At 50.6% G+C, this 18,019-nt stretch overlaps 1 protein-coding gene across 1 annotated transcript in view; it reads left to right on the plus strand.

Annotated features, from left to right (window-relative positions):
* The window catches only part of ABAT (4-aminobutyrate aminotransferase), a 79,594-nt gene that overhangs the window by 46,205 nt on the left and 15,370 nt on the right, over positions 1 to 18,019 (plus strand). Inside the window, exons 3-6 of the mRNA XM_044234162.1 lie at positions 9,567 to 9,664; positions 11,323 to 11,352; positions 12,684 to 12,801; positions 16,247 to 16,296. Of these exons, the coding sequence (XP_044090097.1) occupies positions 9,567 to 9,664; positions 11,323 to 11,352; positions 12,684 to 12,801; positions 16,247 to 16,296 (296 nt within the window). The remainder of the gene's footprint in view (positions 1 to 9,566; positions 9,665 to 11,322; positions 11,353 to 12,683; positions 12,802 to 16,246; positions 16,297 to 18,019) is intronic.

The raw sequence follows: 18,019 nt of genomic DNA on the forward strand, positions 1-18,019 counted from the left end.
TCCCCTCACACACGTGAAAACTGTTCCCATCACTGCCCCCGCCAGGTTTCCCATATCTGCCATGAGCTCCTGTCCCTGCGTGAACAGCTGTATCGTCCTCCAGGGACTGTTGGGGAAAACACGTAGCTGAGCTTGCTACCAAGGAACAGGAGGGCTACAAACATCCTTGTGATTGACCTAAAGGCCAAGTGGGCTTCAAGGGCACTGGATAGGAGGCAGCTGCCCCCACGGGGCTCTCCCTCACCTGCACCCACCCGCACCCGGCTGGCCCACAGCACCGCCCGCCCTGCGGCCATGTCTCTACAGGGCTTCTGTTTCTCTCCGCCTCACTGAGTGCAGGCGGCTTAGCCGGGCCAGCCTCACCGGGATCCCCTGAGACCTCCCTCCCAGTAGCCCCACCAGGAAGGCACGCCTGAATGCCGTTTACAGGTGAGAAAGCCCAGCCTCGGAGAAGCCGGGTCAGTCTAGCTGCAAACCCTGGGTTATCATCCCTCCCGCATCCCTAGGCCTCTGGGGAGGAGAGGGGCTTGCGGTAACCCCCTTAGAGAAACCCTACACTCTCACCCCAGCCTGTCCCAGTTCTCTTGGAGCCCCAGAGTTGTCATCGTGGTATCTCTCTCTTGTTGGTCTCATCTGCCTTCTGAAGACAAAGTGCTGGCTGTGGCCTCGGTTAGCATGTTGAATGTTGGTGTTTATACCCTGGGTGGGGTAAAGAGTAGGCGGTTCTCTCTCCCGCAAGAGTATTAGCAGGTTTTGTTTAAAAAAAAAAAAAAAACAACTAACCATTTAATTTGGGCTGATTTTACAAGTAAAATTTTACAATTAGTAAGATCGTCTAAAGAGGTCCCCTGTGCCCCAGTGTCCCCCCACGGATAAAATCTTGCATCGCCAGGATGCCCTTGTCAAAAACTAAGAGGCTGACCTTGTATATTACTATTACCCGAACTCCAGACTTCTCTTCAGATTTTACCAGCTTTTCCCTTGACACCTCTTTCTGGATCCAGGACCCAGTCTGACTTCCCCCAGCCCACTTAGACGTCACGCAGTTTCCTCTGGTCTCTGACAGTTTCTGCCTCCCCTTGTTCTTGACCTCCATAACCTCGAGGAGTTAGGTCTTGAGGTTTGGTTTTGTTTTAGGCAATTATAAGAGAAGCATATTAACGCTGACCCATTATTATATTAAAAATGAACCAACACCTGACTGATGGTGCAGGTACGGCTGCTCCAAGCAGGAGGGGAGTCCTTCCTCCCTAGCTAGTACTGTGGTGCACCTGCTGGTGCTCAGGGTGGTGCCCGGCACTGGGGACAAGAGAGCGTGGCCCCATGGGGCCCCAGCCTGGTGCCACACGTGGCTCTGCTTTCGCAGGTCGTTTTCAAGGACAGCAGAGCCTTCCCAAGTTCACAACCAGGAAGGAGCAGTGGGTCAGGGGTCCTACAACTGGGCCCCATTTCACGAGCGAGCCTGACTGGTGGGCAGGACTGTGAGGTTCCATCTCGCGTGGGGAAAGGGCAGGGGTACTGGTGTCCTCCCGCTTTGCCTATTTCTTGCTCAGAAGGAACGGTGCATGTGAAAGTGCTTCGTCTACACTTCCACTGGGTGGGGGGGAGTGTCCTAACTCCCATTTTACAAGCGCAGATATGGAGGCACCATGAAAAACCAGGAACGGATATGACTCAATTGGGGTGACCAGCTCTGCATGTTCTTGGCCAGAGCTGAAGCTTTTTTTGGCACACTTGTGCGTGATGGCGTATTGCTTTGACATATCTAGTACGACAGAAGAGGGGTAGATGATTGATAGATTGATAGATAGACAGGAGTTTTTAAATATTAAACCACGGTGTTGGCAAAAATACAGGAATATGCGTACTCCTACACCGCTGATGGGCAAGTAGCAATAAGGAAATCATTGTAAAATGGTAGCTCACCTTTTTTTTTTTTTGTTAAAGATTTTATTTATTTATTTGACAGAGAGAGATCACAAGTAGGCAGAGAGGCAGGCAGAGAGAGAGAGAGAGGGAAGCAGGCTCCCTGCTGAGCAGAGAGCCCGATGTGGGACTCGATCCCAGGACCCTGAGATCATGACCTGAGCTGAAGGCAGCAGCTTAACCCACTGAGCCACCCAGGTGCCACGGTAGCTCACCTTTAATCCATTCAGTCCCCTGTGAGAGGAAAGAGGGACTCAGAGAAAATTTTCACTTTCCCAGAGTCTCAGCGTGAGCAAGTGGCTGAACCAGGCTTTGAGCTGAGAGCTGGGCTGGTCCCCAGACTTGCAGCCTTAACCACTCTATTAGTTATTGCCTTGTGACAAATAGCCCCAAACTTAGCAGGTTCAAGTAATGTACATTTAGTATCTCACGGTTTGCATGGATTAGGAATCTGGGGGGGAGGCGGGCAGCTTTGCGGGATGCTCTGGCTCGAGGTCTTATACGAGGCTATAGCTGAGCAGTGAGCCAGGGCTGCGGTCTCTTGGGAAGGCTCACGGTGGGAGCTGGGGTTGGGGGAATCCGCTTCCAAGCTCACTCCCGTGGTTCTGGCTGGATTTGGGGCCACACGAACGTCTCCACAGAGCAGCTCACAACATAGCACCTGCTTCCCCGGAGTGAGGGAGAGTAGGAGGGTGCTTCAGCCCGTCACCACGCCCGCTGTGCTGCGGTGTCTCTATGGTGTCTCCACCCATCGGATCACTGTGAAGCCACTTGACGCGGTGGCTCACGGCTGAGACAGTGCTCCCAATGTCATTGCTTCATGCCCCTCCCCCCACATCATGGATAATCTTATCCTGGCAAATGGTGTGCGGAGACTGGGAGACTAGACAGCAAAGCCGTTACCTCTGGGTAGTGAAGTTGTTGAAATTTTCCTCCAGGAGTGTGTTATCAAAAAAAATAAGCAGATAGGGACGCCTGGGTGGCTCAGTTGGTTAAGCGGCTGCCTTCAGCTCAGGTCATGATCCCAGCGTCCTGGGATCGAGTCCCGCATCGGGCTCCTTGCTCGGCGGGGAGCCTGCTTCTCCCTCTGCCTGCCATTTTGTCTGCCTGTGCTCGCTCTCTCCCCCTCTCTCTCTCTGATAAATAAATAAAAATATTTAAATAAAAAAAAAATAAGCAGATAAATAAATGGCGTGCTGCCTTCCTGAGAACATGACAAAGGCTAGAACTTTGCTACTCGAGGCGACTTTGTGCACAACAACCCTCGGCCCGTACCATGCCTATGACACATTTGGCAAAAGACCTGAACAGCCCGGAGAGTCCCCTGTCCCCTTAGAGAACCAGAACGCCCAGGACAGTGACGGAGAAAGTTCATCATCAGCCCCTGCAGCGTCCAGTCCGGCAGATGCAAACACAGACGGCAGCTGTGCCTCTGGCGCGGAGCCAAATGACGGCCAGGGCGTTAGACACAGAGAGACCCTGGGGAGGGATTGGCCCCTGGGTCCCCCTCATCCACAGGAGTCCCCGTTCGAACAGCCCCATCCCCGGCTCTCCGAGTCCACAGTGGTGCTCCTGCTCCTGATGCCCTGCTCAGGTTAAAGAAGAGCCCAGGTCCCCTGAACAGGACGAGAATTCGAGAATGTGAGTCCTGTATCGTGAGGCTACAGGCTGCAGGCATCCGAGGAATGACCGTGGGCTGACGGAGAGAACAGTGCCAGCGGTCCGGCTTAGCCGGCCGTCACCCCCCAATCCTCCTCCTCAGGGCTGACAGAAGCTTCCCAGGAGCCTGGCCGGGAACGGAGGTTTCCCACAGAGCAAGAAAACACCAGGAGCAGAGGAGAGATGCCGCCTCTTCACAGTCCACTGCCCCCCGCCCCCAAGCAGGATGAAAAAAGTCAAGAACCACCTAAAGGCAACGGCAGGTTTTTCAAGATTGTCGCTTGCATCAGAAACCCCTGTTGGAGCAGGAGCACACGGGCAGAGTCCGCTCCCGCAGCAGCTGGAACGAGGGGAAAGAAGGAGGAAGAAGGCTCTGTGGGCCGCCCATGTTCCTGAGAACAGGGATGCTGGACAGGATGTATTTACTGCTCACCCTGCAAGGGAAGTAAAAACAGGAAGGTCAGCCAGAGTGGGGGAGAGTTTCAGCCTCCAGGTGGGACGGCAGCAGAACTGGCCCAGAGCAAGAATGTCGGACATGAGAAGTCCTAGGTCCTCGGTCTCAGGCAGTGGCCACCGACTTCTGACTCTGGACAAGAGAAACGAAGGGTACTTGAGGATCCACGGAGCACACTCCCGAGAGACGCGTCGTTGTGGTTGTGATGAAGTCAGCTCTGCAAATGCAATTGGCGCTCGTTGTCAGGACGGTGTCCCTGTGACTGTGGCATGCTCCGACAGTGAGCTCTTCCGGGAAAGGATCAAAGAACTCCTTACAGATTTCCTCAGCGCCCGGAGATGAGCATGAGTCACAGAAGGTCCTCTGAGGGTCCCCCGGCCGCCGTGAAGAATGCCGAACGTTCAGACACTCGGGAACTTACCTGTGCAGCAGAGAACACTGTGTGAGCTTCTGTCTGGTGAGGCGGAGGTGCGTGGGGTCTGTGAGGGCCGTCCCTCCTGCCCCCCGATACTGAAACCTCTGGGAGGAACGTTGCCCTTTACACTGGTTCCAGTGGCCACACCATTGGTGGCTACACCAATGGCATAAGGACTTGGGGAGCAGCCACAGCTGGAAGAGCCATAGGAGATGGCACGTCTTCAGCTCAGGGCCGGCAAATGGCACTGTGGTCACCTTCGCCATCAAGAACAACAAACAACTCGAGGTCTTTGAACGCCGTGGCCCTCGGGCTGGCAGCTGTCTTGCCACAGCTGAGGAAGATGTCCCCAGACCAGGTCCTTGTTGGGTCTCGTGCCTGGATCATGAGATGCACAGAATCAGCTCCAGCTCGGAGGCCTCTGGAGGGCCCCAGCAAACCGTTCTTTGCACGAAGGTGGTGCGTGAGACCTTGTGTGCAATGGCTCCTGCCCGACTCAGCCCATACCCACAGCATTCATGCTGGCGACTGCGTGTGGATCTGTGCGAGTCACCATCACACAGTGACCGGGAATATCTTGGGGAAGATGATGGTGGCCATGGACCCAGAGAAATTGGTCTGTGTCTGTGGGTTACAGTCCTACAACTGATCACACGCTTACGGGGGACACAAAGACCTGATAGTGTGTATGACCACCCATAAAATATGGTTTATACCGGACGAGGCGATGCCAACATTCAGGCCACGAGGCTAAATCTGATGCAAATTACCCTTCTCGGTGGCACACGCACTTCCTGGTATGTGGTATTTGTAGATCATTCAAAACAATGATGCGCTCTGACCACACGGACCCAAACTTTCAGACCCTGAGGTGTCGCTGGAAGAAGTGTGATGCTCTTTTCATGGCTCAGAAAGGATTCAAACAGGACACACAGGACGACGGGCTAAGGATAACAGCAAAACTGATTCCTATATCAGTCTCCCGTCTTGGAAGGTCCCTAAGTTGAACTAATTTCACATCGGCCCCACACAGAGGCCACAGTCTTCCCTTCCCCAGAGAGCCAGCGAGGAAGTGGTATCAGCCAGGTGCACCCCATGTGCAAATCTGGGGACCTCTATGGGATGATAGGTTACACTTGAAGTTCTCACTGGACGTTGGTCAGATTTAAACAGATTTTAGGGAATGATACTTCTCTGGGACAGCATATAGTAATTTATACTACGAGTATTCTCCCCATAGTTGTTAAGGATATAGATCTTAATTGGTTAAAAATACTAATAAGTAGGGTGGAGAGTTGGGGAGAGGGAAGATAAGATTTTTTTAAAAGTAAAGCAAAGCAAACAACTTCAACTGAACTTGGCCTTGACCTAGGCCAGGCTCACATACAGAGCCCTTGCTGTTTAGGAATCTGGCATTTGTTTATTACTCTCACTATAAAGATCAAGAGAACAGTAAAAACATTTGATGGCTGTTTTTATAGTTTAGAGTTAAACATTGACTCTAGATTGGCGAGGCCCCGAGGGTAGCAGGCATGGTCCCCAGACCCAGAGGGCTGGGCTGGACCCCTCCCGGCTACCATGCAGGGTCTCAGATCTTGGGGCATATGCCTGCCTCCTAGCTCTGAGGCTTCATTCATGAATGAAAATGCTGGATGGGTCCATATTAATTCAAACTTTTGTGTGCTTCTTTGTGCCTCTGGGAATTTGTCTTTGAAGGAAGTGAGTTGTTTTGCTGCAAATGTTTCATTTCAGGGCCCGGCACTAGATGAGATAAAAGATAGTCTCTGGGAAAGGAGAGGTCGGAGGGACAAATTTTCAGCTTAGCCACTTACCAGCTGTGTGACCTTGGGCAACCGAGCTAACCTTTCTGAGCTTCTGTGTCTTCTTCTGTAACACGGGAATAGTCATAACCTTTATTTCCCAGGGGGTTGTGAGGCTTAAGTGAGACGATCCATGGAAAATACTCAGGATGCTGCGATAAATTCCCAATGAAGGGACATCTCTGCTCGTGTGACTTGTTGTAAGAGATCCCAGGGAAGGAAATCTGATTGTTTCCTCCTGTGGTCTATATATCACCATTATATATCATCATTAAGAGAATATTTGGGGTGCCTGGCTGTCTCTGTCTGTAGAATGTATGACTCTTAATCTCAGGGTCGAGTTCAAGCCCCATGTTAGGCGTGGAGCCTACTTTGAAAAGAAGTACGTAAGAATATTTGTTATATTGGCATTTGGTTATTTTCCTCTACAAAAAGTAAAAAATGAGATCAAGTAGGAAAAGCAAGAGTATTAGACCAGGGTTCCAATCCTGACTCTGCAACGGACTAGCTGTGTGGCCTTAGGAAAGTTGCTTAACCTCTCTGCTCCTCCTCTGTGACCTGAGAACCATCTCTCGAGGGTTGTGGATAAATCAAAACCGTAGATGGGAGTTCCCGTGGGTAGGGCCTTGGGCCTGCTTAGCACATGGTGGGCGCTGAGTCGTTCTAGCTGCCCCATCTTCCTGTGTTCGATAGCTGTTGCCAGCAAACTTACCAGGCTGTGGTAGCCCAGAGGCCCTGGCCCTCTTCTGTCCACACCCACAAAGACTTGGCACATGGTAGGAACAGACGCAGATCTTGATACAGACTTGTCTGCCCACCACCTGGCCCTCAGCTTCCCCGTCTCGTGCCCCTGATCCCTGGGGGATGGGTTCTTGCCCTTTCTCCACTCCCCAACCCCAGGTCTGCTCACAGCCTTGGCGTCCTCCTACCCATAGCCCCACACGTCCGCACTCACTCCTGTCATTCCCCTCGAGACCCTTTAAGCTTCACTCCCCCTGAGGCTGCTTCCAGCGCCAACATTTCCACTTTCCAGATCCCAGGAGATCTGGCTTCTGTGGTACAGTGTCAAGACACTTTCGGGAAAAAGGAAGAGCAGGCCTGTGGGTCCTCATTGGAGGACAGCTTGCAATTTTGAATTTTTCACTCCCCCTCTTTACTGGAAACAGAGCAGGATCCTCAGTGGTTAATAATTGTTTTTTTATCCAAACATGTGTCCTTGTTTTATGCAGGTCTAGCTGGAATTGGTCTGGACCTGTAACCCTTAAGTTCTGGCCAAGGAGGAAATAAACAGTTTAATGTAAAAAAGAAGTCATCAATATGTTCCATGACCTTTAACTCAAGCTAATGGAACAAACTCTGTAGGGATTCCCTTTTCATTTTCAGATCAAACAGAAGACAATAAAAGCCGGCTGCTTCATGCCTTGAAATAAGAATAACACTGAATTTTAACTGGACTTCGTGTTCAAAGGGCTACATTTTGTTACATAATTAATTCAAAAACCTCTTTGATATCCAGAGCAATTATGGAAAATTAAGAATGAGTTTAAGTGTTTTCTAGTATGGGTTTGCAATCTGTGTGTGTGTGTGTGTGTGTGTGTGTGTGTGTGTGTGCGTGCAGGCGCATGTGTGTGAGACAGAGAGAGGGAGGGAAGAACAGAGCCTAGTGCATTCTTTGCTTCTCTGAGTTTTGGTTTTCTCTCCTATAAAATAAAAGCAATACCATACCCCTCAAGCTTGCACAAGGAGAAGTGAAATCATGTATATGATTTACACAAAGTGTCCAGTAATTCCCTAGTCTGATACAACTCAAGTAAGAGGAACTAACATTTCCCAGACACCACTTTTGTGCCAGGAAGATCAAAGATGAGGAGGAACATTAAAGGGATTTCTGGGCCACACTTACCTTGCGTTCACCACAACTGTCTTTCAGTCAGGGACCAAGATCTGGGGTTGAGGCTGCCTTTATCTCAGCCACACGTTGAACCTCCTGGGTCTAGCCTGGGATCTCCCCTCTATACATTGATTATTATGCAAAAATGTGAAATGGATCTCAATCAAATGCCCCAAAGTTTGTTTATTTGATTTTTAAGCAAAAAACATGTATAAGTGGGGACCACCTGAAAATTAAAAGAGTTTTTTTTTTTTTAAGATTTTAAGAGAGAGAGAGCAGGAGGAAGGGGCAGGGGGAGAAGCAGACTCCCTGCTGAGCGGGGAGCCTGACATGGGATGTGATCCCAGGACCCCAGGATCGTGACTCGAGCTGAAGGCAGATGCTTAACCGACTGAGCCACCCAGGCACCCGGGGGAACCACCTGGATTTAGACGTTTGATTATTCCCTCCTCTGTGATTTCTGAGTGTCCCAAGCAGGGGCTCAACCCCAGGGGTGGTGCTCCTGGCATCTGGTGGGTGGGACCAGGGGCTCCGCTAACCACCCTCCAGTGCCTCCAGGACGGCCCCACAACAGAATTATCTGGCTCAAAATGCCAGTAGTGCTAAGAGCTGAGCAACTCTGGCCTATATAGACATTTAGATGTAAGTTTGGCTAAAAATTAAATTTTGGCAAAATTTGGATAATTTTTATACTCTGACCTTTCACACAGTAATAGCATGTCCATTTTTCCATGTCCATAAAAATTCAAAATGTCCAGGGGTGCCTGGGTGGCTCCGTTGGTTAAGTGCCCAACTCTTGATTTCAACTCAGGTCATAATCTCAGGGTCATAAGATAGAGCCCCACATCAGGCTCTGTGCTGGGCGTGGAGCCTGTGTAAGATTCTCTCCCTCTCTCTCCGCCCCTCCCCACTTGTGCCCTCTCTCTCTCAAAAAACAAACAAACAAAAATTCCATGAAATGGTGGGCTGTGTCATACTGTGTTTAGCTGCTCTCCGTTGTTGGAAAGTTAGGTTGTTTTCTTGTAGAAAGATAGTATTATTACAAATATTTGTAACCTGCATTTTTGTATACTGTCCCATTATTTTCTTAGGATGAATCCTGAAATGAGATTGCTTAGTAGAAAGGAATAGGAAGGCATCATTAGTTGATACTAACACCAGCAGAACAGGAGCACACCTGTTTGCCTACCTCCTCACTAGCACTGGGCTTTCCCATCTGTTGGAATCTGCAGTGTTTTTGTGGCGCCCAGGTCTGGCTAGACCCCGTATTAGGGGTGGCCTGGCTAGGATGGGGTGGAGGTCCTGGCCCTGTGTCTGTTGGGGACATTGGGCACCTGTTAGGGCAGAATTCTCATTATACCTATAGTTACCAGGGATTTTCATCATCTCTGTTTACTGCAGGCTCCAGACACATCAGTCAGGCCGCGGCCAAAGTTGACGTCGAATTTGATTATGATGGGCCCCTGATGAAGACTGAAGTCCCCGGGCCTCGCTCTCGGGTGAGTTGAGCACACTTGAGTGGTGTTTTTAAGAACGGAACGAAAGGCGTCCATGAGGCAAGAACACAGTGACGCTTGGAGACCTGCGTCCTTAGCTGCTTTCAGAGAGTTCACCGCTAGAGATCCGGGTCATTAAACTAGCCCATCCGGCCATAACAAGTGAAAGAGGCCTTCTCAGAGGAGATGTATCCGTTGTCTGTTGTCACAGTAATGCTGTGTCACGATCACAGGGTCCCAGTAGCATACAGATGGCTTATGCATCTGGGGTTAACTGGGAGTTAGCTAGGCAGCTCTCCTGAGCCCAGCTACATGCCTGGGGGATGACTGGCCACTGGTTGATCTAAGCTGAGCTTGTCTTCGTCACTGCAGTGACTTGGCTCTGCTCCATGTGTGTCTCTCATCCTCTGGCAAGCTAGGCTGGGCTTGTCCTCATGGCAATGGCAGAGGAGAGCACGTAATGGGTCTCTTTAAGATCTAGGCCCCACGTTGGTCTACCATCACTCCTACCTCATTCACTTGGCCAGAGGAAGTCAGATGGCTTGCTTTGAGTCCAGAGTGAAGGTCTGGGGCAGAACATCCAGCCAAGGTGGAAGAACATGGCAGTGCTAGACGGTACAGAGCAGGGACAGCAAAGGCCCTTGATCTTGACCTTGAAGGATTAAAAAGGAAGAGTTCACCAAAGGAGTGTAATAGTTATTCCGTTGTAGACGAGGGCAGTGGAATGTGGAGAGGCATGCAGGATGACAGGACATGGCATACGAGACACGCTGGGTGGCTCCGAATCTCGGGGTAGATGTTACTGTGTGAGACAGAAGAGGCACAAGATGAGTCTGATGAGGGAGGGTCGCGTCTCTCCTCAAAGATGCTACACAACCTGCATATTACCCATTTCAGGGGGGCGGGGTGGATTTTCATTTCACAGTGGCGAAGTACCTGGGATGATTTTTTTATATCCTTGTAATTAATATTAGTTTCTATTGTTATGTGGAAATATATAATTTCATGACACTAGTTGCTGAAGTTGATTCTACGTTGGATTATTTTTAGAGATTTAATCCGTGTAGTAGTGAAGCAACTAGTTCCCAATTCACAATTTATAATTCCCAGTTTCTGCGTAGACTTGGACAGGTGGTTTTTGGAGTGTTCCCATTATAATGACACATGGTTCTTTGATGTACAAGTTTATGTTTTCAGTTGATTTTTATTTTTTCGAACAGGGTGTTAAAGCCTCTTTTTCCCTAGTGGAAAGGGAACCAAGGCGCCTGTGTGGCTCAGTCCCTTAAGCGTTCGACTCTTCAGCTCAGCTCAGGACTTGATCTCAAGGTCACTGGCTGTGGACCCTACTTTAAAACAAAGGAACCTACGCTTTTACGAGCACTATTACATAAACAGCTTTAGCTTAAACATTTTTGTTGAATATTTTATTTTACTTTATTGTTACCCTCCCAAGTTTCTGAATCTCTGTTGCACTGGTAATATAACTGGCAGGAACAGTTTCTGCCAACCACTGGTATGAAGCAATTTTTAAATAATTATAATATTGCTAAGTAATTAACTATGAAGTTATTGGCATAAGGGTGGGGGGAAGCCCCAGGACTTGAAGCTTCTTTGGCAAGAGTGTGTCCTTGCCGTAATGTTTTTGCTCTTCTTGCCTGCAGGAGTTAATGAAACAGCTGAATATAATTCAGGTAAGTGAGCATGAGCGAGCATTCCCTGCACTCCTCCTCCGTTACGACTTCACGGAGGGACGCAACCATTAGGCGGGCCAGCTCTTTAAAAAAAAAAAAAAAGCAAATGTCTTAGTTCTAAACCTACCCCCCTCCCCAAATTTCCCTTATGATTTCCTTTTTTGACTTATTTGTTATTTATGTGTTATTTAGTTTCCACATTTTGGGGAACTCCCCAAATTTCTTTCTGTTACTGATTTTCAGTTTCATTCTTTTGGGGATGGGAAACATACTTTGCATGATTTCAGTCCTTTTCAATTTTACTGAGGCTTTTGTATGGCCTGTCCTGGGAGACGTTCCGCATGCACTTAAGGAGAATTTGTGCTCTACCACTGTGGGGTGGAGCGTTTCGTAAGCGTTGTGGGATCTGTCGTATAAGCGTTTGTGGGATCTGTTGCTTTGGAGCATTGTTCAAGTCTTACTTCCTTGTTAACCTTCTACCCGGTGTTTCTATCCACTATTGAAAGCCCCTATTAGAGCTGTAGCTCTTCTCTTACATTTTTCTTCAGTTATGCCCATTTTTGCTTTATGTACTTTGGGGCTCTGTTATCAGGTGCTTACATGTTTGTAATTGTATCTTTTTACTGGACTTCACCTCTAGAAACATTTCTTGTTTGTTTTACAGTTGACTTTGCCTGATTAGTATAAAGCATTTCAGTGTTCTTAGGATTGCTGTTAAGAATCATGTATCTTTTTCCATCCTTTTACTTACAACCTATTTGTATTCTTGAACTGAAAGTATGTCTCATGGAGACAGCATCTTTTTATCCAGTCTGATAGTTTCTGATTTTTTGTTTTGGTTGTTTAATGCACAGTTAATCTTATTATTGATATTCTTATATCTTCCATTTTACTCCTTATTCTCTATATGTCTCATATATATATATGTATACACACACACACACACACACATATATATATATATTTTGCTTTAAGTGGATATCTTTTAGTGGGCCACTTTCATTTCTTTCATAATTACTATGCATTTTTTAGTTTTCATCATGGTTGCTCTAAGGCTTACCATCGTCTTAATGTCAGAATCTTCTTCAGATTTATTTCTGAACCTTTTGTTGTTGTGATATATAAAATACATACAGAAAAATTCATAAAATACAAATTTCAGCTTAGTAAACTGCTATAGAGCAAGCCATACATGTAAGCACCCACAGATACTCTCTGTGTGACCATAGAATGGGCAGGACATGGTTTACTTCACCAGTTCAAGTTCACCCTGAAAGATGAAGAATCCAGGAGATTGCAGTGACCCTGAGTCAGTCTCTGCTTTCCCCAAGAATGCAGAAGCTGTGCACTTTTTCTGCAATTATGAGGAGAGCCGAGGCAATTACCTGGTCGATGTGGACGGCAACCGGATGCTGGACCTGTACTCCCAGATTTCCTCTGTCCCCATAGGTAAGAGCTGGGAAATCTGCCCTCATATGTGGGACCTCCTCTCTCTGTTAGTCATGGTGATCCAGACTTTAACACTCCTTCCGGTACCCCATGCCTGTGTGCCACCAGACACTTCCCTTAAGGGCAGAAAAAAGCAGCAAGTAATTAGTAGGAGTTCTGTTATAGGAACTTTTTGTATCTTTTCTTCTCTCATTGACTCTTCCTTGAAACCCCACAGGGTGAGTAGGTATGAACACCCCCATTTTGTAGATAGATAAGCAAAGCTCAGAGAGGTGACATGGCTTGCAGAAGAAGCATGGCCAAAACGTGGGCTTAGGTCTGTGGGATCCTAGCCTTTAATGTCAGCTGCCTTAGGTTAGGTCTCGTAGAAGAGCCTGAGGCAGGGGTTCTGTGCAAGTTGCTTTTCACGGGCACACTCTTGGGAGACAGGGGAGAGAGGGAGAGGCTAAGAAGGATGAGGTTTCAGCCAGACACTAGCCATAGCCTGATCCCACAGGGGGCTCTGGGGTATGGCTTGCACCCCAGAGTTGGTCCCAGACAGCATCAAAGAAGCTGTTCTTTTTGGACACCAGTGCCACTCAGTTGCCAGCAGGAAGGACTTGGCTCATCTCTTGGGCAAAGGACCAGGGCAGTTTTCTAGAGAAAGAGATGACTGAAGCTGTTACCGGCCCCCCACAGGCAGCTGGGAGAGGGGTGGCCTGCCCAGTCAGGGTGAGCAGTGGGGTCACCGGCAGTGTGTGCCTCACCACGCTTAACTCTGGGACATACAGAGCATGGCTCACTGCTGGAGGAGGTCGCGGAGGACAGTGGGATGGGTAGGGCTGACTCGGACATGCAGGTCACTGCCGCACTCAGTGGTCTGTGGGCTCCGCATCTCGTCTAGTGAAGCCTGTCCCTTTGTGCACGATGCCAGTCCCTATTTATTTCCCATTAAGATGCAATTAGACAGTAAGGTGACTCATTCCTTTTGGGAAGCCCGTCATTCAGACACACTGGCCTCTGAAGGCATTTCGGGTTCTTTGATTTACATAACGCCGTCCACATTCTGGATGGGAGTGAAAGGGCCAGGTCTGGAGTTCTTAGGGTCAAATTCTACCTCTACTGTGTAACCACCAGAGGCCGCAGGCCCTTCTCTTCCCAGCTAACTCCCCGTTCTCCTGCCTCCAGCCCCCCTGGGCCTCCCTCAGTTCTCATCCCCAGCCAGCCAGCAAATATGTGGGGGTGTGGGGGATCAGGCCAGCAGAAGTTGAGAAAGCACAGGGAGTTCTGAAAGGTCTTCTCTGGGCGCCTTTTCTCCCCTATCTGTAGTCTTTGAGATGACTTTTTCTAACTGATAACTGCTGAGAATTTGCCACAGGCCTGGCATATTACACACCTTACGCACTATCCCGTTAGACCTCCAGCACAGTCCTGTACCTGCCGGTCTTAACAACGTCACCTCCAGCTTACCCGCGGGGGCCGGGTTTCAAAACGTCACAGAGTTTGTCCCACATGTCCAGGGAGTCCAAGGATTTGAAGCAAAGGCCCTCCTCCGCCTCCTAAGCTTACTGGTGTGACGGCAGCCTCACAGATGGCTGCCCAGTCCTGCGCTGGCCTGCAGGGCAGAGTCCCACAGCGTTAAAAGCCCAGGCGTGGATTTCTCCGATCAGAGGGACCAGCTTTGCTCTTGTCTCTCCCTCTGAAGTCGATGAGACAAGCCACATCTGTGGTTTAATAAGATTTTCCTGAACTGGCTTATCTACTGAGGCGGCAAAGTCATAAACACCCAGGCAGCATGATAAAGAACCAGAGCCGAAAGACCTCTGGCTAAAAGGCAGTTGGAAAAAACCCACAGAGTGCTCCTTCCTTGAGTAACGACCACCCTGCAGCCTTGGGCCCAACACGCCTGCGAGTAGGCGGCTTGTGAGAGGACGGGGAGGCTGCTCACAGCTCTGTCCCCTTGGGCCCCCAGATCACCACCCCCCAACACACACACCAGCCTACCCTCCTCCAAGCAGGCGGTGAAACCACCAGGCTCTTCAGGTCCCTTCACTCTTTGATGCTGCAGAGGAGCAGCTCAGGGCCTCCCCACCCTTCTGAACTTGCTAGCCTCCCGCAGAGCCGAGCAGGCCCCAGGCCCTGAGCCTTGGGCAGACCTCTCACCACAGTGGTGCAAGTCTCCTTTCCAAGTGAGTGCATTTAAGGGCTCCTGGCTGGCTCAGCCTGTGGAGCATGGGACCCTCGATCTCACGGTTGTAGGTTCAAGCCCCACATTGGGTGTAGAGATTACTTCAAAAAAAATCAAATCTTAAAAAATTAAAAAAAAAAACAAAGTGCATTTAAACTAAAAATGAATTGTCTTAGCAAAAATAGACAAGGTATGCATGGTAAAAATTCTGATAGTCGGAGACCAGGAATTTCCTTCCAGGGTCTGTTTCCTGCACCAAGATCCACTGGTTGGTCTCTCTCTCCTGCAGCAGTGCTGGGCTCCCGCCTATGTCGCTGGATCTCCACGTCATCCATTCGTTCAGCTACTCTCTACTGAGGGCAGCACTTGGCCACTGCCTCGGAGGGGCTTCCTTTCTGGTCTTCTGACCTCTGTGGCCCCCACAGACTGGGCCTTCCCATGGGAGCCATTGCCAGGATTGGGAACGATGAACAGAAACCAGAAGTACAGGCCTCGAACCCGGGACACTCCGGCTCCGGGTTCTGTGTGGCGTCCTCCGTCCTCTGTGATAAAAGACCCCCGTGCCTGAGCATCTGCTGTGCATGGGCGACTTTCTGTTCATTATGGCCCCTGATGGGTGTCGGTTTGCTTTCAAGCCGGGAGATACCGGAGCGTCACAGTTAAATGCGCGTGCATTGCTCATTGTATGCGTGGGTAGGGTGAATTCATAGAAGACCAGTTGCTGAGTCCAAGGCTACCCTAGGCGCTATCCTGCAACCTCAGGCTCAGCTTGGACAGTCGATGCAGTGAAACTCTGGGGCATAGCCTGCATGAAGGAGCGGGGGGGCGTGGGTCAGGAGGTGCAGGCCTCACCATTCGCTTGCTCAGTCCCTGAGCAAACGTGTGTTGTGACTGGACCCCAGTGGCCCCGGGGAGGGAGGTGAGCGCCGTGTCTGCAGTTTGTCACACTGGTCTGGGGGACCACTCCCAGCCCTGGTCCTGAAGTGGGCCTTCACCTTGCATTCATTGTCCCATCTGTGTGACTAGCCCAGGAGGGCTCAGACCCGAGCCTCAGGATTAGCTAGAGAATTTGGAAAGATCTCTGGCAGCAGCCCAAGTGATCCTGAGCCCAGAGATCTGGGTGGGCCCCAGGAATGGATCTTGTCTGCCAGGGACAACAAGGCCCTTTGTGAAGGGAGTGGCAGGTTGGAAAGGAAGTGGGGGTGGCTGTGAGGTGGGGGGACCCTGGGCACCCTGCAGGCCTCTAACCAGGACTCTAACTGTGCCCTCTCTCCCCAGGCTACAGCCACCCTGCTCTCCTGAAGCTGATCCAACAACCTCAAAATGCGGTGAGTCCCCGGTGATGCGGTGTTCGTGGTGATCTTGAGTGTCCCTGGGCAGCCTTCCTTTGGAAACAGCCCATTCATTCATTCATCCTTCCTTCCTTCCTTCATTCATTCCACAAATATTTATTGAGCATATACTGTACGCTAGGCACCTGGAATGCCTTGGCAAGCGAAACCACAGAGCCCCGCTCCCACATAAGCGTTGGATTGCATCCATATTCAGTGCTACAGAACGAGGCAAACAGTACCGTGTCGGCACGAAACGATGATGCTGGCAATAGTGGTCGACATTTCTCGAGTGTGAAATGTGTGAAACACTGCGTTCAGCACTTCACAGCTGCAGTGTTGACAAGTCTATGAGGCAGGGCCCGCTGTCATCCCCATCCTACGGATGAGGACACTGAGGCCCAGAGAGGTTAAGTATTTGTCCAAGGTTGCACAGCTGGAGGAGATGCTGGGGAAAAAATCCACAGGGCCTGGGCTTTTCGGGGATCGAGGGGGCTGTGAGTCAGGGAAGCCTTCCAGGGCAGTGACTGAAAGAGAAGCAGGTGCTGCCAGGGCCCCCCGCAGGGAGAAGGGGGTGGGAGGGAGCGCAGCTATGGGGACAAGGAGTGAAAGAGGACAGGTGGCCAGAGCCCAGCCGCAGGGACCTGGCAGCATGCAGACTTAGGGACCACGCAGGCCAGATGTCAGTCTCAGCACCGGTGCTGGCTGGAGAGGCACTTCTCTGCCGGGAGGCTGTCCTGGGCACTGTAGGACGTTCAGAGACGCTGCCGGCCTCCCCTGCTCCGTGGCAGGAGTGTCCCTGTCCTCGGCTGTAAGAACCAAATGTGCCCACAGACACTGCCGTGTGGGCCCCGGCGGGTAGAGGCGCCCCAGATTATCTTCTTAATTGTTCCCGCCGCGGTCCAGTGAGAATGCCACCACATTGCCTACTGCTGCTGTGGCTTCAAGGCTGACAACAACACCTGTGTATCGTGGGCACAGATTTCATGGGCCTGGAATCTGGCGGGCTCAGCTAGGGCCTCGCAAAGCAGACATCAGCTCTTAGCTGGAGGCTGGGGGGCGGGATCTGCTTTTGCTCCTTCGGGTTGTTGGTACCTCATCTTGTGGCTTTCGTGCGGTCCTTCTGTCCTCAACCCAGCCATGGCCGGGCCGGTTCTCTCTTTGCTTGCCTTCCGTTTCCGCTCTTAACAAAGGGCTCATGTGGTTGCATTTAGCCTTCCTGGAAAATCCAGAACGATCTCCCTATCTAAGCAGATCCAGAACCTTAATTGCATCTGCAAAGTCCCTTTTGCCGCATGATGCCTTCCCACTGTGGGATGGGAAGAGGGTGTGGCATCGTCTTGGAGGCCAAGGTAGCACCTACGATACCCCTGCCATCGGCCCCCTATACCGTGCAGACATCTGTGCTTTCCTCGTACCCCAGGGAGGAGGTTTCCCACCCCCGCTGAGAACGTGTGACTCGCATTTGCCCCCGCAGCATGCCCCCGGCCAGGCTGTGTCCCCTCCTGTCTAACGACACAAGTGCGCTTCTCCACTCTGGACGGCCACGTAGGTGGGGTCTTGCAGTGTGTGTCTTTATTGTGCCTGACTTGTTTCCCTCCAAGTCCGGCTGCGGGTTCGTCCTTGTGTGTAGCCACAGGTCGGCCGTGTCCAGGGCTTTATCGCCTTCCCCCATGTGAGTCCGCTGCAGTGAACGGGCCGTCCTACTGCTGGGCTGCCG

Source organism: Neovison vison, chromosome 14 (assembly GCF_020171115.1).
Source record: "Neovison vison isolate M4711 chromosome 14, ASM_NN_V1, whole genome shotgun sequence".
In the NCBI taxonomy this organism is placed as follows: Eukaryota; Metazoa; Chordata; class Mammalia; order Carnivora; family Mustelidae; genus Neogale; species Neogale vison.